At 41.7% G+C, this 24,758-nt stretch overlaps 2 protein-coding genes across 2 annotated transcripts; both read right to left on the bottom strand.

The window, feature by feature from the left end:
- Positions 1-722: 722 nt before the first annotated feature.
- On the bottom strand, positions 723-9,699 carry LOC306778407 (leucine-zipper-like transcriptional regulator 1). Its single transcript, XM_079269897.1, has 19 exons — positions 9,166-9,699; positions 8,998-9,060; positions 8,859-8,915; positions 8,680-8,759; positions 8,466-8,574; positions 8,043-8,126; positions 7,898-7,955; positions 7,652-7,791; positions 7,359-7,560; positions 7,143-7,253; positions 6,870-6,962; positions 6,647-6,742; positions 5,649-5,823; positions 5,391-5,560; positions 4,934-5,217; positions 3,373-3,522; positions 2,205-2,310; positions 1,992-2,072; positions 723-1,579 (listed from the first exon to the last, which is right to left on the bottom strand). Exons 1-19 carry the CDS (start codon positions 9,315-9,317, stop codon positions 1,463-1,465), a joined length of 2,328 nt encoding a protein of 775 aa, XP_079126023.1. The 5' UTR covers positions 9,318-9,699; the 3' UTR covers positions 723-1,462.
- Positions 9,700-13,953: 4,254 nt separating this feature from the next.
- On the bottom strand, positions 13,954-24,526 carry LOC306778609 (leucine-zipper-like transcriptional regulator 1). Its single transcript, XM_079270205.1, has 21 exons — positions 23,982-24,526; positions 23,814-23,876; positions 23,675-23,731; positions 23,496-23,575; positions 23,282-23,390; positions 22,859-22,942; positions 22,714-22,771; positions 22,468-22,607; positions 22,175-22,376; positions 21,970-22,080; positions 21,697-21,789; positions 21,474-21,569; positions 20,476-20,650; positions 20,218-20,387; positions 15,903-16,041; positions 15,685-15,801; positions 15,214-15,389; positions 15,042-15,130; positions 14,734-14,925; positions 14,539-14,631; positions 13,954-14,273 (listed from the first exon to the last, which is right to left on the bottom strand). Exons 1-21 carry the CDS (start codon positions 24,131-24,133, stop codon positions 14,090-14,092), a joined length of 2,580 nt encoding a protein of 859 aa, XP_079126331.1. The 5' UTR covers positions 24,134-24,526; the 3' UTR covers positions 13,954-14,089.
- Positions 24,527-24,758: the final 232 nt, after the last annotated feature.

Genomic DNA, 24,758 nt, shown 5'->3' with positions numbered 1-24,758 from the left:
AATATGGAGAGCCTTCCAATTCTCAAGATGTGACATAAGACAACCAAGTCAGTTTTTTGTGGGCTGTTTCAGAAAACATGCGATTCAACAAGATATTCAGATGTGGCTCCCCTTCCTGTGTCAGCTGCAGGCTCATTAGAATAGTTGTGAACTTAAATTAACTGTCACATAGCTACAGATACATACATTCACTTTAACTCTGCATTTAGGAGGAAATTGGGGTTCAGTGACAGGCGCTAAAACGGAGCGTTTAAGAGAGAAGTTGAATACAGGTATAGTCCTACTGACAGGAGAAAAATAGTTTCCTTTGAACATTAAAACATGTAAATATGTTCAAGTAGAAACCCCAAATATAAGTATGAAAATGAACATGATATGTCGTAAAAGTAAATTAGGTCAGAGGGTCCAGTATGTTTATGACAACTCAGTCTGATACCAACAACAGGGCCCGATGAGGGGTCGAAACATCATTAAATATAAATACTGGGCCTCTATATAGGAAGCTCACTTCTGGCACATTTTACCATATATTGACAACTGCCAAAAGATGGTTGTGCAAAAACGTAAATTACATTATAAGGTAGTTTGTTCATAAGCTAAAGAGGCACATTGGAAGCTCTAAGAAAAATGACTTAAGTGGTTATGAAGTGAGTTCAACATCTGAAGGGGGCCGCAGAGACTCAGTACAACAGGACTCATTTTCTATAAGATTTATTAAGGCTTTAAATACATGGAACCCATGTGGGTAAATATTTAATAACAGCATACTGATGTCACTAAATACACATTGCTATATCTTGTAGATATAGACAGGGCTTGTCCGTTAGTATTGGTAAGAGGTGATTAGTATTACAAATATGTGTGCTAATGAAAATAACATTAAATGAAACAAATAGCTTTAAGACAGACGTACATTCTAATTATTTTCATATGATTATGATTCCTGACATTTAGTCCGGGCTTGATAACCGAGTCAGAGCTGACGATAATACAAGTGATCAATACAGATTCATAGATAAATAATCCATTTAATAGTATACTTTGATAAGGTTGCATTTAGATGACAGCTGAGGGCAACACTTGAACCTCTATAGTGTCACACGTGTCAATTATTAAAGTCCGCTGCATATCTATTTAAAAATGCAGCAGCAATACTGAGCAGAATAAAACCTTGCAAATGTTTCCTCTGTCCTCAAAATAAATAAATCTCAAACATAAAAAGGGATTGTTTTTGGACAAATTATAACTGAGCGAGAATCTTCACTGATTTCACTCATTGAGATGCAGAGTAAGAACAATTTGATACAACATGGATAAAAGCCATCTACGTGGCTCTGGAGATGCGCCGGCCAACATAAAGAACAGTACGACGCGTTGGTGACGAGGGAATAACTAGAAGTAGGTTGAGCAGAGATGTATGGCTTCTGTGAGAGGAGAAAAGAGCCCGGCACTCGGCGTCATCCTAAATGTCGGAGCCCATCTCGGCACACTGTTTGTCTGATATGTGTGTAGCTAGAGACTCAATGATGTCCAACAGCAGCAGCTGGCTGAGAGACCGCAGGTTGGGGAGCTTGGATACCTTTGGGAGGGGAGGAGAGCAAAAAATGAGGGGAAAAAACGAGCCATAAACTAAGACAATGAGTCAAATGAGGAATAAGCAGCACTTAAAAATGAAGATAAACAGAAAGAAGCAGAAACAGTAACAATAGAGCCAACACTGCAGTGAAGCAGGGTGAGAATTGAGTGCTTCGCTGTTTCTTTGAATAACAAACAATAATCAGAGTGGCACTATGACCCTTGTCGCAATGTGATGAGGTGCTTGTACAGCCGGCCGGCCTGTAAACAGTCTCCTCTCTACGTAGCAGATGGAGGGTGATCCACTAGAAGGCCAAAGGTGTCAGCGTCCCGCAAAGGAGAGGAGCCTACAGGGTTAGCTCAGCTGCAGTGAGTGGGCAGCAAACCCCCAGGGCTCCGGATACAAGCCCACCCACCTTAATGAACTGGTGGACAATAATGTGCAGGCAGTGCTTCTTCATGTCCAGAGCCTGGGTCTTATCAGCTGCCTCCAGAATCTGAAGTATTGAGGGAAAAAGTGTGTGAGTAAATGATTCACTCTACGTAAGAAAATTCAAGTATGGGACAACATTGTAAAATTAGGTCACTGTCCCCTGAATCCACCCCCCCGTAGGTGAAAACACAAATACCTGCAAGACATTCTCCACATTGACGTTCATCTCCAGATTCTGCTTGCAGTAAGCCTGCATCCTGTTGTTCGAAAACCCGTAGTAATAAGGTGCAGCAAACAGATAGCTGTTCATCACGGGTTAAGAACAAATGTTTCTCTCTGCGCAACAGCACAAAACCTTCATGTGAATTAGACCTACCTGCTCATTATGTGCAACAATAACACTGTACATGAACACAGCGAAAGACAATAAAAAAAGTTATCTTTTGTTCCTTGTATCGAATCTTCTGCAAGAAGTGACAACAAAAAAGTCCAATACACAAGTGAAGTTCCAATAATGGCCACTAGATGCTGACAGTAGCATTTCTGTGGATCCCAATGAAATCATTATTTTTAGAGATGCAACCATTGCATAATTCTTGGCCGACCAAATAACTTACATTTTCTCCAAAACTGCACCAAGTTACAGGACATTCTCTTGAACAAATCTCAAAATTGGCCAAAAATGATATTTGAATATTGGTGCTTAAAAAATAAATAAGTCCGAACTATGCCCATATGTATTTTCGTGCATTATGTCCATGGCACCGTGTCCCAACTGGCCGCAAGCGACGCAGCACTCTGCATCGAGACGTGCTGTTTTGAGCATTGACGTAATTGCCAGAAAATATCACAGTATAAAATGTGTTTAAAAAGTACAAACGTAGGATGACGGCAAGTAATACTCACCCATATTTTAAGTGTTTACATTGTTGTATCTCAAGGTTTATACCCAACCATAAATTGTTTTTTAATCTTAAGCCTGAACCCATACCTCTGGTTTGGCCGCCACTCACAGGTAGTGCCTGCACAAAACTCCCCAACTTCTCTGTAGAAATTAAATGAATTTCCCACAATGAGTTTCAAGTCTCCACAGAAGACATCAAAGCTATTAGAGAAGTATGTTTTGGGCGAGTTTGCCTTGATCGAGCTTATCACACTCAGCCAGTCACAACTTTCTTATCCCACCGTGACTCCACCACAGTTCCCTTTTCAAAAGGATGGGGATTCTTTCATCATTTCTTTTCATTCAATTTGTAAAAAATGTTCATGAAGATGATTTCAAACTTGTCATTATGGTGGGCTCTGCCTGGGAAACGCTTCATCTGGTGAATGAATATAAAGCAGTCTGACTGTGAGAAGGATACAGGGAGTCTTCTGGAGGCATGTTGACGTCGCCATAGTAGATATAACGCAGCATGGACTCAAAGGCCTGCTTACTGGGAACCATCTCACCGATGGAGATATTAACCTGACCGTCCACAGGCATGAAGGAGCGGAACATCGCCTCAAAGTAACTACGTACACAGTAAATTCACCAGTGTCAAATATGCATTGTCAAAGTATATGGACTCTTTCAGAGTTATTACAACAGTTATTACAACAGTTATTTATACATTAACATTCAGTCGTTTTTAATGTGTTTGACTAAAGCTAGTTAGTGTCACATTTAACTTCAGTGTCTCAGAATGAATTGTGTCATAATGTGATTTCACTTTTGCTGTTTTTATAGATACCATCATGTTGATTAAAACAAAAATCATCGTTTCACAGTTGGAAAAATCTGCGTTGGCCAAGAAACCTGGTGGAGACCATATTGTCAAGGAACACAGGAGGTGACACTCTGAGGTAATTTAGATGTCTCTTCTTCAAGCACATCTGTTCTTCTACGCTTGTGGGAAAAATATATATATTTATTTTAGGGCTGTACTGTACTTTGTCTCTCAAATCAGATTTGGCTGTTCAATACGAAGAATTGTTTGTTTGTACAAATTTTGCCATGCAAGACTTGAGTCATTTGTGTTTTCCTGATGATTCTTCTGCATTTACTGTGGTTAAAATAGAGTTATTGTTATTCAACTTATAGACAACTTTCTATCATCTGCCAAGATGCTAATAAATTCCAACCAAGACCTTTACAATAGAGTCATCAGGGCTGTCACTTTAAAATATTGTATCTGTAACTATATGTTTAAATACCAAATTTGAGTGCAGTTAGATTTACACCATGAGCAGATAAATTGAAATAAGGTAGAAATCTGTGAATCTCTCCTTTATTTGTTTGAAGTGTTAGCTGACATGGTAAAGTAGAAAATGCAAGACTCTTAAAAGTGTTCTGTTATAAAGAGTTAAAAAGGAGTAAATTGAAAATAAGGTGTTGGGTAAGAATTACACTAAGGGGGTAAATACGTTTTAACACTGGCAGGAGTGAGTTCAAAATCAACACTGTATTTGGAGTAATTTCTTAATCAACACTTAGTGTCAAATAGGTCTAACACTCATGAAGAGTAACTTAATTAGAGTTAATTCTGATTAACACTCAAAAAGACAGAGTGTCAAATTTAAATAACACTAAAAGAGTTATTGACATCATAGTGTCAAATTTGAGTAACACTTCTCAGTGTAGTGTAGTGTAAAATATTAACTCTAACCAGAGTTAAATTGACTCTAAAAATGTAACACTATGTCCAGTGAAGCTTTAACACTCTGTAGATAGGGACTATATGTTCACTAAATCAGTGTTAAAATTGACTCTTTAAGTGTTCCATTGACACTGCCGATTTTACTGTGTACAAATATAAACGTTAAAAAGTGTCAACCACTGGGATGAAATGCACCACGATGTACAATGATGAGAAAATATTAGGCCTGGTCCCTAAAATGTTTGTACAAACCAAAAACAAACCATGACAACTGTGTTGTCCCTACCTGGACCGGGCTGCCAGTATGGCTTTATGAGCAGGTCGAGGGTGTCCGTCTAACAGCAGGACGATGTCGCAGAATTCCAGACCGCCTCCCTCCAGGTAAGCCTTCATGTCCTGGACCAGTGAGGTCCCGATGTCCACAGGCTGGTCCGAGTACAGCCTGAGAGGAGGCTGCTGCTTTCGTCGCACAATCTCCACAATCAGCGGGGTGGACAGACGTTCAAACTCCTTCGTCATGATCACCTGGTTGAAGTGAGACTCCTTCACCACAAAATTAAGGCAATGTTCCTAGAGGAAGAAATACACTGTTAGCATGAATGTAAGAATAGATGATTGTTCTTCTGACCTCTTGATTGACATTTATTGTACTGAAGACAGTCTGAACTTCAACCACTGGAGGGCAGTAGAAGCTACATTAGCCAAAAGTGTTAAATTAGTCGTTAACAGTCATCCAGACGTACCTTGAGTTGGTCCAGTTGCAGCTTGTTGGCATTTTCACAAACACTGAGGACGTTCTGTAGGTCGACAGATGCCTCAATGTACTGCACACAAAGCTGCTCGAGGCGGGAAAGCTGAAAACTAAGGGCCAGTTTGTATACATCCATAATTAGAAGAACATCCTGCACATGACCTATGGAGGCGAGCAAACAAAGAAAGAAAATGAGCGGTTTTCTCCTGTCTCTTAAGACTGATCAGAGCCACCATGAAGAGAGCGGTACCTCTGCGTGGGTACTGGATCTTGTCCGTGTAAAGGAACTGCATTAAGACCTCGAAAGGCTGGAACTCCGCCTCTCTGATGGAGACCTCCAGCATCGGCCTGATGCCTGCTGGGATATCCCTCGGGCTTCCAGCTGCCCCTTCGTCACTTTCCTCGCTGCTGTCCTGTTTAGCCTTCTGCACACAAAGACAGCAGATTACGCAACACTTTAATAACTAACAATATGTTTAACATTACAGCTGAGGTTCCTCTAGAGCAGTGACCTCTTACAGTTACAACTGGACTGTATTGTAACGCCTTGTAATCCATGTATTTAACGGGTCCACATATAGTATATACAGTATACTCTTGATATGTATTGAGTGCCACAAATTACTTCACTTTGCATTTAAAGTGATTGTGTTAAAGTCATTGGTTAGCCCTCACTCGGGAAACCACAACTCAGGGGTTCTTGCATGGGCATGTCATTGTGTCATATTCTGTTTGCAGCTTCAATTTGTATGTAAAGTCAGCGCTGAGTCGGTTAATTTACCATAAATGTGGAACTGATACCGTAAATAATCCCTTGATTTCCCTTATCTGCCCATACAAAAGTGGCGCAACAAACACTCAACTTGTCAATACTATTGTGATATGTGATCATGGGGCACAGGTGCATCCTGCCTTCACTGGAAAAGCTAATTTGGACTGAACTCTTCTGCTTTCTGCCAGTCCAACCTCATGTCAGTTTATGGCTGTTTGATATCTGAATGATGAAAGTTGTGCACATTAAATATCAGTATTGTGATGTTGGAGTAAAGATCTGGGAATTTGATAATCATCATTTTATGACATTGTTTGAAATCAGGGTTTTCCTAGTCTTCAGTCTGCGTGATGGTTGAGTGACATGAACTACAAAGGCCTCAGTCTGATTTTCTATCACATGTTGATGTCTATTAATACCTCCTAACAACACCGAGAGTCTTGCCTTGTCTCAGAGGAAACTAAGTGTGCTCTGACCTGTCGCTGCCTATCCCAAGCCTGCAGGATTTTCTTCCGCAGCCACTGACATCTTGCAGTCACTATGGCGATATGCCCCAAGACTCTCTCCTCCCTCTATAAACAATAAAAGAAAAAGGAGTCAAACAGGCTTAGAAATCATCCGAGTAGGTTGATGTAAATGTCACCTCGTCATTTTAAATCAGCAATTTAGCGGCTTAGCCTCCGAGTATCACAAACCCACCTCGCCCAGAATAAACTCCACGTCACAGAACTGACGATTCTCAAAAAGTTTGCCGTAATCCTCATGGAGAGTGCACTGTGGGTAGCAGGAAAACTGCAAGTGGAAAAAAAAGGTATATTTTCAAGAGCAATATAACTTTTAGAGTTACTCTCAAAAACAAGCGTGACAGTTTGCTTTAGACAGGAAAGACTTTCGACCACAGTGTCCAAATGATGCAAAAATATTTTGAGCAAGTGCTTTTATATTTCAACAAGGAATTAGTTTGACACTAACCTGGAATCTGTACATCTCCCCACTGCGCACATTGTTGTCCACAGTTCCTCCAAAGATGTACATGGCATCTTGAATCACAGCAGCAGCATGGAAGAGTCTCCCACTGGGCATCTGAGGGGGGCAAGTAATAATTAAGCTTGTCACATATTTGTCACATCATTCAAACACTTCTATCGTCTGTTGACACAGCCCTTTGTAAATCCATTTGATTCATACCTCACTGTCCATGCTGGGATGGATCACCTCCCAGCTCTGAGAGTCCACATCGTAGCAGTGCAGTTCGTTGGGCAGAGTGTTGTCAGCCGCACCTCCAAATACATACAGGTGACGGTCAAAGGCAACCATCGTGTGGCCGTAACGTCTCTGGGGAGGTGGAGGGGAGCCCCGCAGTAAGTGTTCGGTCGGGATGCGTGTCCATCTGAGAAGGAGTAAAGATTGGTCCCATGTAACACTGGCAACCACAGGATGAGTGACTGAGGTAAGTCATAAGCTCAAAATCTTGAACTCACATGTGGCCCTTGAACTCAAACTGGAAGAGGTTGTTGGTGATTTTGGCTCCACTCTGACCAGAAAACACAAACATCTTGTTCCTGCATACGGCTACGGGGAAGTTGCAGCAAGATGGAGGAATCTCACCACTCTGATCGATCTGATGGACACAAAGGCAGAAACGGGGACGTTATCACATACAGTACAGTGAGCGTTGTACTCTCAATGTGCCTCTGGTTATAGTTATTGAAATGTATTATACTGGCCTCTTCCCAACACGCATGTTCTCGATCTTGCAGATTGATGGTCCACATGTCATTCAGCCTGCACGTGGGGGGAGATATCCGTCAATATTATATGCAAAACACAAAGTGTCACTTGTGACAAAAGCAAATAAAAAGTGAAACATACCTGGCATTCCCATCATAGCCAGCAAATATCCACAGTTTATCACTATAGACCGTGGCCCCATGTGCAGACCGAGCCACTGGCAAGCTGGAACAGAGACAAAAGGAACAGGTGGATTTGAACTGATCTCAACATAGATGTTATGCCCCCATCATGCATCCCAAAATAACTGTTTCCATGTGAAAGAAGAAAACATTATTCCCTGCGATTTAAAGTTAACAAGAAAAAAACAACCACAGGGGGAAACTGAAAATCGGCTGTTTATGTGCTCTTTAATGAAAGTTTTTCACGATTTAAAAAAAACTAATTAACACCAATAAATGTAAGGTTTGCTTCAGAAAAAAAGCTAAAGTAATTAGCCACAGATTAGCTGTAACAGATTATATAAAAATCTGTCCTAGAACACGAATCCTTAAAACACTTTACCTCCCCTCCACTTTCCATTCAGTCCACTGCCCTGTAGCAAACTTGTACTCAAAAAGGTCATTTTTGTTTTTCAGGTTTGAGTTGGAGTAGATGTCGCCAGTGTAGCCCCCTGAAAAATATCAAGTTCACCATAATAGCATCAATATCACGTTAGTTTAAACATGTCGCATGAATGACGTGTGATTATGAGGAACATAAGCTTGTAAAAAGTTACCAAAAACAAACATGCTGCTGCCATAGACTACAGCGGAGTGATGATATCTGGGAGCAGGTGGAGTTCCAGTGGTAAAGGCGCTGTAGTAAATATCACACAAAGGCAATAAATCACATTTCAGTCTGGAACTCATTTATTTGCTTATTTTAATGTGGAATCGTGCCTCACTGCAAACTTACCGACACCACGAGCAGTCCTTCACATCAAAACGGAGCAAGTCGTTCAACATGTTCTTTCTGTTGGTGACAGAACATGCCAAATGTATTTCATGTGTTGGACAATTAGAATGAAGCAGGAAAAGCCACCAGTACTACTCACCCATTGTCTCCCCCAAATACGTAAATGGCATCTCTGTACGCCACAACAGTGTGCTTACTGCGCCTAATCAGAGCAAATTAAGTGGTGGATGAATAAAAGGCTGTACATATGCAGATTAAGCCGGTGGAAGTCAGTTAAACTGCACCTACTCATCTGTCAACATGTTACCTTGCACCAACAAACTCATCACACGGAGGGAGTCTTCTCCAGCGATGAACGGGCTCGTATGGGCCAAAGTTTAGCGTCAAATATTCCACGCTGTCGGAGCAACTGTGGTCAAAATCAACACTCGGGGCCACTTTGGTTGATTTTAAGGACATTGTTGCTACTCATCCAGCTGAATCACTTCTCAGGGCCCCTCCTCTGCAGACACGTCCACGGCCAACGCCATCGTTAAAAGTCAGTTAGCTGTGTGGCGCTGGTATTACCCTTTAGAAGAAAATGAAGTCCGCTTTACTGACGTTAAAGAAGTATGGTCTTCTATGCTAAGAGTTAGCTACTCGCGATGCTAAAAACTAAAGTTAGCAGCATAGCTCACACTGACTAGCTAGCCATCTAGCTGCAAAACAAGCAATGGTTATAGCGAATACACCTTAAACGGATAGCTACCAACGTTACACACAAATATCGTATTCGGTTCAATACTTCGGTTAAGTCAGTGTGCATACGAAGTAAATGAGTCCGCAACAAGGCACCAGCCACACAAGCTAACGTTTCACTAGCAAAACAAGAGTGCTGTCATGAAGTCGGCCAACCACGCCCCCGAGCGCGAGACTAGTGAGTACTTCACTTCCTGTAAAAAAAAAAATCGAAAACAAAACACATTTAACCCTCAAAAGGCCGAATACAAAGTGTACCGTTACGTATAACAGTTTAAAACAAATGTCAGTAGGCATTAATAAAGGGTCATAAAGTTTACAACTAATAAACCATTTATAAAGGATGCTTTATTAGCTGTTGATACATTCATGCTAGTAAATGTAGCTACTATTCTATCTTTAGATATTTAAACTATTTATTCTGGCCTATCTTCATAGTAGATTTGATCTGGGACACAGTTAATACAGTATATTTGTGTGTGTACATGTTTAATGTAAATCTAGATGTATATGAGAGATATATGATGTATTATAGCAACATCAGTAGAATCAGTTTCAAATTAAAAAGAAAACATATTGAGCTACTCAAAATGTCTGCATGTCCCTGATTAGGAGTGTTTTTCAGGTGAAGAGGATTGTTAACTTTCTGACTCTCCAAGCACACAATATTCCTCTTATTTGTGAGCAACACATGTTTTACTGAGCACACTAAAGCTCATGGCAGACAGAAAGCTGATACACTAAAAGAAAACAATGTCATCTGAGATTGAAGTCATTGTGTGTTCCCTCATTCTTGTTTCTGTAGTCGTACTGTTGTCTCTTGTTGTCTCTCTTTAAGAATGTAAATAGACCTTATTCACCGCAGACATTTTGACATGTAATAGTACAAACAGCACAAGTGGAACTAATAACATTAATGTCTGGATGCAATTAAGTGCACCAATCCCAAAGCCCTGTTACTGTACATGCTGGCTCACTGGCTTGACTCCATAGGGAATAAAACATAGCCATCGTTAACATTATTCCACCTGTGGTCTTCCTGCTTCAGTATGATCAAGTCAAAATGTCTGCTGCAAAAAATGTCCAATACACTAAACAAAACTGCAGTGAAGATGAACAGTATGAGAACCATTTATACATCTTTTTTCATAGAAGAAATGTGATGAGTCACAGTAGGAAAAGCACAGGTGTAAATAATCAAATTATGCGATATACAACTCTGAAATCCAGTTAGTCTCCTTTAATTTACAGTCATCTTTTAAAGAAGTTGCTCAAGTGTACAGCTTCAAACTTGGAGTTTAGTACAACTATGTTTTGGTTTTTCATAGTGATGGACCAATTAAATATGATACAATAATTTAATATATCCTTGTATTTGTGCTCACTCCTCCTTGGGCTCTTTCAGTAATCCAGCAGTAATTAATTAATGCGTCAGCGGGGGACCTGCTGATTCATTCATTTGTATTTGCTGCTTAGGTATATTTTCTGCTTTCCAAATTTATTACAACAGGACAATCCTCCATTTGTTGATTTACTTTAAATATGAGATTGTTGTGATGCCATATACATTCATTTTACAATAAACCAATAACATTTCTACTTAATATAAATAGAGTAATATAAGGATGAAACAGTCACCGATTGAGAGGAAGCTGTTTGTGAATCACAACATATACGCAATATTACATGTCATTTTCACTTTATTTTGAGGATAAAAAGATTATCATATGTTATATTATACAATAGAGGAAAATACCTTTTGTTTTAAAGTAAAATTGCTCTAATTTACAATGGATTTTAACAATCTTAGTCTCATTTTGTTGTTTTTTTCAAGCTTAATCCAGTCAGGTAGATTTTAAAGGTTTTTGAGTGGTTTGAATTTTTTGTCACATACCTACAATATGTTTACATATAATAAAGTTGTCATTGAAAGATGTAGAATCACCTAGCTGACAATGTACGAACAGTATCCAAAGTAAAAGTACTCACAATGCAGAATGTCTCCGTTCACAGTTCGTGTACATTATTATGATATAATATTAATGTTTTTATATATGTAAGCATTTTAATGTTTGTCAACGTGGAACCAGTTTTAGATACTTTGTATACATATTGGTCCGAGTATTAAGTACCCAGTAAGTACTTTATTTATACCCCATATGTACTAAACTATTACACAGTACTATGTAGGTTAAAATGATATATATATATATATATATATATATATACACAATCAAATGCTCATTCACTCTAGTCTCAACAGGATCCATCAGGTGCTTGAGAAATGATGGACAGCTGAGGCAATCTAAAATTGGATGGACACAAACAGTACAAATGAAGACAAATGTTAAAACTGTAACCTGAAAAACGTAGCAAAATAAACCTGACAAGGTCAACTACACACACACACACACACACACGATTCATCATGAGCTGCTAATCGGGTTAATTGTTCCGTGTGTTTGGGGTTTTCATGGTCCTGTATCTCCTTCCTGATGGCAGTGGAACAAACAGAGAGGGACCCGGGTGAGTGATGTCTGTGCAGATGTTTCTGGCCTTCTTCTGGAGACGGCCAGCATACACAGCGTCCAGGTCAGGCAGGGTAACTCCCACAATCCTCTGTGCTGTTCTAACCACCCGGGCCAGGTCCCTCCTGTTCTCTGCTGTGCAGCTGGTGTACCACACAGTAAAGCACTGACACAGGATGCTTTCGATCATGCTTCTGTAGAAGTTAACCAGAGGTTCAGGGAACAGGCCAGCTTGTTTTAGCTTCCTCAGGAAGAAGAGCCTCTGCTGGGCTTTCTTCACCAGGTGTGATGTGTTCAGGGACCAAGTGAGGTATTCAGTAATGTGGAGCTCCAGGAATTTGATGCTGTCCACCCTCTCCACTTATGTAGAGTACAGAAATGTACAGAAGCTGAGAAACAAGTTAGAAAAACTGTTCTTTTGAATGTACAGAAGCTGAGAAACAAGTTAGAAAAACTGTTCTTTTGATCCAAGTCTGATCTTAATTATTGTATCTCTCATGTTTATGATTTAAGAACACGGGAAAAAGAAAGTTCTGCCTGGATTCATTTTCTAAGTTACTTTGTTATATGAAAACAGGGGAATTTATTAAAATTCTATTTTTTGTTTAGGAACCTTTTTTTCTGTCAGATTAATACAGAGCTGCCATATCATAGACCATAGATGAGTACAATGTACAGTAAATATAGTTGAAGTTTGAGTAATCTGTAAGAGCAAGCCTAGTTTAAGAATGTCAAGTTTTAGGTATTTCTTTAAAAATAAAAAAATGTCAATGTGATGTTCCCAGTAGAACCCCGCCACCTGGTGGGCGGAACAGGATATACACAGTCAGTCAGCAAGATCGCATGAACAGCGGTTATCCCCAGAAGGAGGCGCCATCCAGACTAGACGTGATGTTTTCTTGGTTCTCTCTCCTGGATTTGGTCACCAAGTTGGCTTCTCCTTTCTGCAGACGTCTCCTCTGTGCAGCCTTCTGCTGTTTGCCGGACTGCGTCCGCACCTTCTGACGGACTACCTCCTGCAGAACACACAAAGATAACGACAGCTGCAGCTGGTTACTACAGATGAATGTACTCACTGTCTGTCTCTGCAAGGCAGGCAAAACAGTGTGTAGACATTTTGTATCTGCTTCGAGCCAAACGTCAAATTCTTTGACAAAATGCAACACCATGTGAAAGCTCTTCAGCAGCACCTACAGGACATTTCAGCTCTTGTCAACACTGATTACTGGGATTGCTACGCCTAGTGAAGTGTCCAAACATTCAGGGATCACCTCAGAGTGTTTGTATTGTGTAATGGTACTGTATTAGTGTATGGCGCTCTCACCTTGACCCTGTGTGTGTGTGTGTGTCTGTGTTTTTCTTACCGGTGGTATTGTGGAGCAGCCCCCTATGCTGCCCATTGTACCCTCACTGTCTGTCCTCATCCTCCGGTGGTCTGCCATGTGGAGACTGTCTGAGTCTCTGCAGGAGAAAACACACAAAAAACCCAACTGCTATTATGGCACAACAAAACCAGTAAATCACTGTTAGGGTAGAATTTGCATGTTTTTAAACATCCTTACTAAATTTGATGCAAATGATGCTATATTTTATAATCTGAAATTTATCGACCAGGAATTCGTATGAACAGACCTAAAATGATTTGGTGGTACCACAGTGTGGCGTATTCAAACATTATGTCATCTTACATGTTTTTCATGTTTGATTATGATAACGTCCTACTGTGCTTACCTGAAGGGTTTGAACTCTTTGTTGGAGGCAGACAGTTCTGCCAGCTCTGGACACTCATCCACTGCCTCATTCAACGCTTCCACCAAGTCCTTATCTGGCTCTTCATCACTTCTTGCAGTAGATGTCGTCTCAGTCTCTTTTTGTTCTTCCCCCTTTTCACTCATGTTCTCTTCATTTTGGACTTCTGCATGCGAGTCGCTGACTTTCAGACCTTCCAGTTCCAGCATTGCATGCTTATATTTCTCCATGTCCACACTCTTCTTCTTTCTCTACCTCCTCTTCATCGTCGCTCTCCTCTTCATCATCATCGTCCTCCTCCTCTCCCTCGGGTCCAGCTGGGTGTAGCAATGCAGCATCTCTCTGCAGATCTTTGGTGAAGCCGCTAGCTGAGACTTCGACATCCAGAGAACAAGAGCGGCTGCAGGAACAAAGAGTTACAACAAAAGTTCATGTAAGACTTGCTTTCCAAATAACGATAAGATAAAACAATTATCAATGCAAAATGTGATTTTTGTAAACACTTGGAAAAATGTTGAACAAGTAAATAAAATCAAGTTGTTTAATAAATAACACAGAGCAGACAACATGAGGTTTTTCCATCACACATCTGAAATGAACACCAAGACAACTTTCTTTGTACATCAGGAGTTTTATTGCAACTGAACATAACCATGCGTAGTTACCTGATGTCTTTGAAGGTTGGGAAGAGCTCGCTTTCGTAATTGTATCGTCTGGCAAAGAAATCTCTGATACATTTGACATCTCTGTCAAAATACCTATAATCAAAGTTAGAAAAAGTGAACAACGGATTCATCTTCATGTCTGTTTCATAATCGTACGTGTACATTCATTTTCAATTGTATAACTCAGACACCAACCATTCAGCATTAAAATGTGTGGTGGACACCATTTGAGGGAAGTCGATCATAGTTATGTGGTCGTGGTCGTCCAGCATCAGGTTGAACTCGTTAAAGTCTCCATGAATCAGGCCGTGATTGGCCAGTTTGACTATGAGCTCCATGAACTCATTGTACAGGGCACCTGGATCCTCCAGCTTATGCACCTGAGACCTGAAAGACAACAATACACTCTAAATTACACAACGAACAGAGAGTAGGATGTGTGCGCTATTGCTATCACTAAAGCAAAATACAAAGCAAGAAAGAAGGATGGCTTGTTTACATACAATGGATATCCATTGATGAGCTCCATCACGACAGCATGTCTGTTATAGTCCACAGGTTTAGGAACAGGAAAGCCCCGATCATACAATGCCTGAAACATTAGGAGACATTTTAGTAATTGCTGGTGACATTTTCTTTCTAGTCCACATAACTTTCTCTGATTTGTTCCGTTACCTTCATGTAGGCAAACTCCTTCATGGCAGACAGGCGAGAGAGGTAGAGCCAGGACATGTTCTTCCTGTGTTGGTGGTAATCTCTCTTGTTCTTCAGGTTCCTGAAGGAGGTACGACCTAATCTGTGAAGCTTCAGAGCGTACTGGTCGTCGTTTGGACTCGCCACGATATATATATCTACAGAAAGTGAGCGCAAACAATCATTTCTGTGAACAAGAGAGTTTCTGACATTGTCCAAGCAGCCTGGGAAACTGACAGAGAACAGAAGTCATTTACATCAACAACAAGGGAAACGTTGCACGAACTACTGGCTTTTGAAACACTACAGATAGACTTCTCAGAATTTCTTCATGGTTATTATGGGTAAAAACAACAACCTCTATCCTGATTTTTACAGAGATTTGTACAAGAAAAAGAGGTGGCTATGTGAACATATGCAGACTATGTACTACGTATGCAACTTTTTTCTTACCCGACTCTTTACCCACACCTATCTGGTTGCCAACTGAGATGAGAACTTCTCTGGCGCACAAGGTCTTCAGAGCCAAGTAGTCATATCCTCCATTGTTCAGCCTGTAACCCTGCACAGCTGAAATCCACACACACATGCCACATTACAAATATGACCCAAATGTACTATGTCCACCAAGACTAGTGAGGTTCAGCGAGCATTCCTGTGTATTTTCTCACCTTTGGAGCGTTCATAGGCCACGAGTTTGTGTTTGACAAGCTCTCTGAGAACCTTGTTGCAGCCGCCGTGTTTAAGGCTAGCTATGGAGGACAGGAGACTCACTGGAACAATCTCATGGTTCTTCATCCCCATCTCAACCTGTGTGCAGAAACGTTCACATGAAGAACCAGAAGTAGATCAGAGCGCTTTAAATCCAAGCCTGCTAGCAGAAATAGTGCTGCAGAGCTGAATTGACATTAAATGAGCACCGCTTGATGAGAGCATGGCCTGGGATTTTAAATGTAACAATATGATGACATGTCGTCGAAGAGGCATTTGACTGATAGTTTAATTGTCATGAGGAGCGCTACTGTGAGCTAAGCTAACTTCATCTGTAGCTTAACTTATATACAGTCTCTGTTTGGAACACGTTTTGGCACAGAATGAGGAGAACTGAGGATGTTGTCCCCCATCACGTAACGTTAACACTACAGTGAAATAGGAAGGGTTCCTCTCCGGGCCAGTATGGACAAGAGGAATACCGACTACCTATTCAAGGTCCATGGGCAAGCAAGTATTGTTTTAAGATGGGCGTCAAAGTGTGAACCTTTGTCAACTCTACACTGACAACACTGACGACATTTCACTCACCGCAACGGTGACATGCACCGGCTAACTCAAGCTAGCAGAGGCTAACTCAGCTGGGACTGAGCAGTTACCGGTTAGCTTAGCTAACGTTAGCTAGCTAGCTAACGTTACTTACCGCTGTGAGGACTCGGAAGTCATCTCGAGATAAGTATCTCAACACCATGACATTCAGCTTCCCCATGTTTCAACCCGATAACAAACGATACGTGTGTTTGTAAAAGTATTACTTTTAGGGCCCAATCGTCCACATGTTTAGTAAACACACGTGCAAGTCGGAAGTTCAGGGAACGGGAAAACGTCACTTCTGGTTTACGTTCGATGACGCCATCCGGACACACCCGGTATCTTTAACACAATACAATACTTCACAGCAAGTTGCACCAGCTGCGCCAGCGGAATGCGATGACGTCATAAAGGCGTGAGCAGAGCATTCCAGAACTCACGGAATGTGATGACGAATAAGGGCAGTGATGACACTCAATTCGAAGTCACAGAAATCATATAGTCTGCATGTCCCTGCATTATTACTACATTTTCACAGATCTAATCGAGCAATCACAATGGACTCCAATATGGATCACAATCAACTCTTTCGGCTTGATATAAATCAGCTCAAAATTAAACTAGAATCATCTGAAGAGGTCAAGCTTAAACTAAAAGTAAGAACTCTGCAGGATATAAACCAGGGCCTCGAGTTAAAGTTGGCACTGGCCAATAAGGAATTAATCACAAAATCCCAAAACTCCCAAGATTATTTGGCTTATTTTGAAATGCAAACTACGGAATACGAATCCGCAATAGTAGCTCGGGATGAAGAGCTGCGCAGGATGATCGCAAAGCACACATATCAGCTTGAGAGCAATGAGGAAATGCACACTAGAACCGTCGCTCAACAAACACTCACACATGAAGCTGATAAGTTGGAGATGACAGCTGACTTCAATAGGCAAAAGGGAGAGATGGAGGTGACCCACCAAAAGCAAATGGAAGAGGTAGTTTCCACTCTTAAATATGAAATAAAACAGCTTGAGGCTGAAAGGCAGGCTGCAGAGGTGAACCACAAGAATGAAGTAATGGAACTAGAGCAAACGAAGAACAGAAATGAAGACAAAGCCAACACTGAGATGAGGCTCCTCAAACACGAATACTACAAGCTGAAAGGAATCAACAATGACCTGGAAGTAGAGAAGTATAACCTGTGCAAGAGACTTCAGGAGCTGTTAGACATGGATCTTCTAAAAAAGGAAAAGATGGATCTCATTCTGATTGGTGAAACAAATGAGAAGACTATTTGTGATCTGCAAAAACAGATTCAGTATTTAAAACCGTCCCTCAACAAAGTACAATCCAGTCTTCAGGAGGAGAAAAATTCATATGCAATTTTAAAAACCAAAGAGGCCCTGAACTGTAATGTGATAAAGGACCAAGGGTTTAAAATAAGTAGAATGCAGCTCGAGTTAAAAAAAGAGAAAGAGGCCAAGCAGGAGGCCAAAGCAGTAAACTCCAAGCTCACCATGACCATTTCAACTCATGAGGACAGACAGAGGAGTTCCGATGCAGAGAACAAAAAATTGAGGCAGGATATCCAAGCAGTGCAGCACGATTACGTGCAATTCAGGGCGCGTATAGAGGATTGCTTTGATGAAACTAGCACCAACAAAGAATTCCAAGAAATAATGATTAAGTTTAAAAGACATTACATGGATGATGTCAAACCCACGACAAAGGCATGTGTTAAAAGATATGAAGAGGAAAAGAAGAACGAATCAGTATTCAAGGCCCGGATGACAAATGTTCTCGAAAATATGAACAATTGGAGGAAACGCGTCAACAAACAGGCTGAAAATGAGCGAATAAAACTCCAAAAGACACAATCAGAGTACAGGACCATGATGAGCGAGCATCTGCAATTACGGGACCAAAAAATGGCGGAAAAGAAAGTGGATGCAGCACCAGCTGACCTGCCAGGCAAGGTCACCTACATACATGTGAAGCCGTATGTAATGAAGGCTCAGTCGGTTCACATCGATGGACGCTCACTGCCTTGATGTGTGATACATCGATGGACGCTCACTGCCGTGATGTGTGATACATCGATGGACGCTCACTGCCTTGATGTGTGATACATCGATGGACGCTCACTGCCTTGATGTGTGATACATCGATGGACGCTCACTGCCTTGATGTGTGATACATCGATGGACGCTCACTGCCTTGATGTGTGATACATCGATGGACGCTCACTGCCTTGATGTGTGATACATCGATGGAAGCTCACTGCCTTGATGTGTGATACATCGATGATGTGTGATGTGTGATACATAGCTGAGAGCCGAGTGTGGTGACCTCACTCGGCTCCCTTTTCGCTTCTTCTTGGGAGCCTCATCATCATCGCCACCCCCATGTTTCTTGGTGGGCTTCTTCTTGTTCGCCACCCTGCGCCCCCTGGGAGCTTCATCATTCTCGTCTTCGTCCTCGACCACAAGGACATTAATCAACAATGCCCACAATTACAATTGTGTAATGTCAGTCAGTCCACCACAAAAAATGGCGGAAAAGAAAGTGGATGCAGCACCAGCCGACCTGCCAGGCAAGGGCACCTACATACATGTGAAGCCGTATGTAATGAAGGCTCAGTCGGTTCACTCGGTTCACTCGGTTCTCATCGATGGACGCTCACTGCCGTGATGTGTGATACATCGATGATGTGTGATGTGTGATCCATCGATGGACGCTCAGTGCGATGATGTGTGAGCCATCATGAGAGCCGAGTGTGGTGACCTCACTCGGTTCTCATCGATGGCTCACACATCATCGCTTGAGGCTGAGGCTGAAAGGCAGGCTGCAGAGGTGAACCACAAGAATAAAGTAATGGAACTACAGCAAGCGAAGAACAGAAATGAAGACAAAGCCAACACTGAGATAAGGCTCCTCAAACGCGAATACTACAAGGTGAAAATAGTCAACAATGACCTGAGAGAAGAGAATCATATCCTGTGCAAGAGAGTTCAGGAGCTGTTCGACATGGATCTTCTAAAAAAGGAAAACATGGATCTCATTCTGATTGGTGAAACAAATGAGAAGACTATTTGTGATCTGAAAAAACAGTTTCATTATTTAAAACCGTCCCTCAAAAAAGTACAATCCAGTCTTCAGGAGGAGAAAAATTCATATGCAATTTTAAAAACCAAAGAGGCCCTGAACTGTAATGTGATAAAGGACCAAGGGTTTAAAATAAGTAGAATGCAGCTCGAGTTAAAAAAAGAGAAAGAGGCCAAGCAGGAGGCCAAGGCAGTAAACTCCAAGCTCACCTTGACCATTTCAACTCATAAGGACAGACAGAGGAGTTCCGATGCAGAGAACAAAAAATTGAGGCAGGATATCCAAGCAGTGCAGCACGATTACATGCAGTTCACTAGGTTCTCATCGATGGACGCTCACTGCCGTGATGTGTGATACATAGCTGAGAGCCGAGTGTGGTGACCTCACTCGGCTCCCTTTTCGATTCTTCTTGGGAGCCTCATCCTCATCATCATCGCCACCCCACGTTTCTTGGTGGGCTTCTTCTTGTTCGCCACCCTGCGCCCCCTGGGAGCTTCATCATTCTCGTCTTCGTCCTCGACCACGAGGACATTAATCAACAATGCCCACAATTACAATTAGTCGTTAACAGTCATCCAGACGTACCTTGAGTTGGTCCAGTTGCAGCTTGTTGGCATTTTCACAAACACTGAGGACGTTCTGTAGGTCGACAGATGCCTCAATGTACTGCACACAAAGCTGCTCGAGGCGGGAAAGCTGAAAACTAAGGGCCAGTTTGTATACATCCATAATTAGAAGAACATCCTGCACATGACCTATGGAGGCGAGCAAACAAAGAAAGAAAATGAGCGGTTTTCTCCTGTCTCTTAAGACTGATCAGAGCCACCATGAAGAGAGCGGTACCTCTGCGTGGGTACTGGATCTTGTCCGTGTAAAGGAACTGCATTAAGACCTCGAAAGGCTGGAACTCCGCCTCTCTGATGGAGACCTCCAGCATCGGCCTGATGCCTGCTGGGATATCCCTCGGGCTTCCAGCTGCCCCTTCGTCACTTTCCTCGCTGCTGTCCTGTTTAGCCTTCTGCACACAAAGACAGCAGATTACGCAACACTTTAATAACTAACAATATGTTTAACATTACAGCTGAGGTTCCTCTAGAGCAGTGACCTCTTACAGTTACAACTGGACTGTATTGTAACGCCTTGTAATCCATGTATTTAACGGGTCCACATATAGTATATACAGTATACTCTTGATATGTATTGAGTGCCACAAATTACTTCACTTTGCATTTAAAGTGATTGTGTTAAAGTCATTGGTTAGCCCTCACTCGGGAAACCACAACTCAGGGGTTCTTGCATGGGCATGTCATTGTGTCATATTCTGTTTGCAGCTTCAATTTGTATGTAAAGTCAGCGCTGAGTCGGTTAATTTACCATAAATGTGGAACTGATACCGTAAATAATCCCTTGATTTCCCTTATCTGCCCATACAAAAGTGGCGCAACAAACACTCAACTTGTCAATACTATTGTGATATGTGATCATGGGGCACAGGTGCATCCTGCCTTCACTGGAAAAGCTAATTTGGACTGAACTCTTCTGCTTTCTGCCAGTCCAACCTCATGTCAGTTTATGGCTGTTTGATATCTGAATGATGAAAGTTGTGCACATTAAATATCAGTATTGTGATGTTGGAGTAAAGATCTGGGAATTTGATAATCATCATTTTATGACATTGTTTGAAATCAGGGTTTTCCTAGTCTTCAGTCTGCGTGATGGTTGAGTGACATGAACTACAAAGGCCTCAGTCTGATTTTCTATCACATGTTGATGTCTATTAATACCTCCTAACAACACCGAGAGTCTTGCCTTGTCTCAGAGGAAACTAAGTGTGCTCTGACCTGTCGCTGCCTATCCCAAGCCTGCAGGATTTTCTTCCGCAGCCACTGACATCTTGCAGTCACTATGGCGATATGCCCCAAGACTCTCTCCTCCCTCTATAAACAATAAAAGAAAAAGGAGTCAAACAGGCTTAGAAATCATCCGAGTAGGTTGATGTAAATGTCACCTCGTCATTTTAAATCAGCAATTTAGCGGCTTAGCCTCCGAGTATCACAAACCCACCTCGCCCAGAATAAACTCCACGTCACAGAACTGACGATTCTCAAAAAGTTTGCCGTAATCCTCATGGAGAGTGCACTGTGGGTAGCAGGAAAACTGCAAGTGGAAAAAAAAGGTATATTTTCAAGAGCAATATAACTTTTAGAGTTACTCTCAAAAACAAGCGTGACAGTTTGCTTTAGACAGGAAAGACTTTCGACCACAGTGTCCAAATGATGCAAAAATATTTTGAGCAAGTGCTTTTATATTTCAACAAGGAATTAGTTTGACACTAACCTGGAATCTGTACATCTCCCCACTGCGCACATTGTTGTCCACAGTTCCTCCAAAGATGTACATGGCATCTTGAATCACAGCAGCAGCATGGAAGAGTCTCCCACTGGGCATCTGAGGGGGGCAAGTAATAATTAAGCTTGTCACATCATTCAAACACTTCTATCGTCTGTTGACACAGCCCTTTGTAAATCCATTTGATTCATACCTCACTGTCCATGCTGGGATGGATCACCTCCCAGCTCTGAGAGTCCACATCGTAGCAGTGCAGTTCGTTGGGCAGAGTGTTGTCAGCCGCACCTCCAAATACATACAGGTGACGGTCAAAGGCAACCATCGTGTGGCCGTAACGTCTCTGGGGAGGTGGAGGGGAGCCCCGCAGTAAGTGTTCGGTCGGGATGCGTGTCCATCTGAGAAGGAGTAAAGATTGGTCCCATGTAACACTGGCAACCACAGGATGAGTGACTGAGGTAAGTCATAAGCTCAAAATCTTGAACTCACATGTGGCCCTTGAACTCAAACTGGAAGAGGTTGTTGGTGATTTTGGCTCCACTCTGACCAGAAAACACAAACATCTTGTTCCTGCATACGGCTACGGGGAAGTTGCAGCAAGATGGAGGAATCTCACCACTCTGATCGATCTGATGGACACAAAGGCAGAAACGGGGACGTTATCACATACAGTACAGTGAGCGTTGTACTCTCAATGTGCCTCTGGTTATAGTTATTGAAATGTATTATACTGGCCTCTTCCCAACACGCATGTTCTCGATCTTGCAGATTGATGGTCCACATGTCATTCAGCCTGCACGTGGGGGGAGATATCCGTCAATATTATATGCAAAACACAAAGTGTCACTTGTGACAAAAGCAAATAAAAAGTGAAACATACCTGGCATTCCCATCATAGCCAGCAAATATCCACAGTTTATCACTATAGACCGTGGCCCCATGTGCAGACCGAGCCACTGGCAAGCTGGAACAGAGACAAAAGGAACAGGTGGATTTGAACTGATCTCAACATAGATGTTATGCCCCCATCATGCATCCCAAAATAACTGTTTCCATGTGAAAGAAGAAAACATTATTCCCTGCGATTTAAAGTTAACAAGAAAAAAACAACCACAGGGGGAAACTGAAAATCGGCTGTTTATGTGCTCTTTAATGAAAGTTTTTCACGATTTAAAAAAAACTAATTAACACCAATAAATGTAAGGTTTGCTTCAGAAAAAAAGCTAAAGTAATTAGCCACAGATTAGCTGTAACAGATTATATAAAAATCTGTCCTAGAACACGAATCCTTAAAACACTTTACCTCCCCTCCACTTTCCATTCAGTCCACTGCCCTGTAGCAAACTTGTACTCAAAAAGGTCATTTTTGTTTTTCAGGTTTGAGTTGGAGTAGATGTCGCCAGTGTAGCCCCCTGAAAAATATCAAGTTCACCATAATAGCATCAATATCACGTTAGTTTAAACATGTCGCATGAATGACGTGTGATTATGAGGAACATAAGCTTGTAAAAAGTTACCAAAAACAAACATGCTGCTGCCATAGACTACAGCGGAGTGATGATATCTGGGAGCAGGTGGAGTTCCAGTGGTAAAGGCGCTGTAGTAAATATCACACAAAGGCAATAAATCACATTTCAGTCTGGAACTCATTTATTTGCTTATTTTAATGTGGAATCGTGCCTCACTGCAAACTTACCGACACCACGAGCAGTCCTTCACATCAAAACGGAGCAAGTCGTTCAACATGTTCTTTCTGTTGGTGACAGAACATGCCAAATGTATTTCATGTGTTGGACAATTAGAATGAAGCAGGAAAAGCCACCAGTACTACTCACCCATTGTCTCCCCCAAATACGTAAATGGCATCTCTGTACGCCACAACAGTGTGCTTACTGCGCCTAATCAGAGCAAATTAAGTGGTGGATGAATAAAAGGCTGTACATATGCAGATTAAGCCGGTGGAAGTCAGTTAAACTGCACCTACTCATCTGTCAACATGTTACCTTGCACCAACAAACTCATCACACGGAGGGAGTCTTCTCCAGCGATGAACGGGCTCGTATGGGCCAAAGTTTAGCGTCAAATATTCCACGCTGTCGGAGCAACTGTGGTCAAAATCAACACTCGGGGCCACTTTGGTTGATTTTAAGGACATTGTTGCTACTCATCCAGCTGAATCACTTCTCAGGGCCCCTCCTCTGCAGACACGTCCACGGCCAACGCCATCGTTAAAAGTCAGTTAGCTGTGTGGCGCTGGTATTACCCTTTAGAAGAAAATGAAGTCCGCTTTACTGACGTTAAAGAAGTATGGTCTTCTATGCTAAGAGTTAGCTACTCGCGATGCTAAAAACTAAAGTTAGCAGCATAGCTCACACTGACTAGCTAGCCATCTAGCTGCAAAACAAGCAATGGTTATAGCGAATACACCTTAAACGGATAGCTACCAACGTTACACACAAATATCGTATTCGGTTCAATACTTCGGTTAAGTCAGTGTGCATACGAAGTGAATGAGTCCGCAACAAGGCACCAGCCACACAAGCTAACGTTTCACTAGCAAAACAAGAGTGCTGTCATGAAGTCGGCCAACCACGCCCCCGAGCGCGAGACTAGTGAGTACTTCACTTCCTGTAAAAAAAAAAATCGAAAACAAAACACATTTAACCCTCAAAAGGCCGAATACAAAGTGTACCGTTACGTATAACAGTTTAAAACAAATGTCAGTAGGCATTAATAAAGGGTCATAACGTTTACAACTAATAAACCATTTATAAAGGATG

Source organism: Melanostigma gelatinosum, assembly GCF_949748355.1.
Source record: "Melanostigma gelatinosum genome assembly, chromosome: 6".
Classification (NCBI taxonomy): Eukaryota; Metazoa; Chordata; class Actinopteri; order Perciformes; family Zoarcidae; genus Melanostigma; species Melanostigma gelatinosum.
This window is presented reverse-complemented; position numbering and strand designations above follow the sequence as displayed.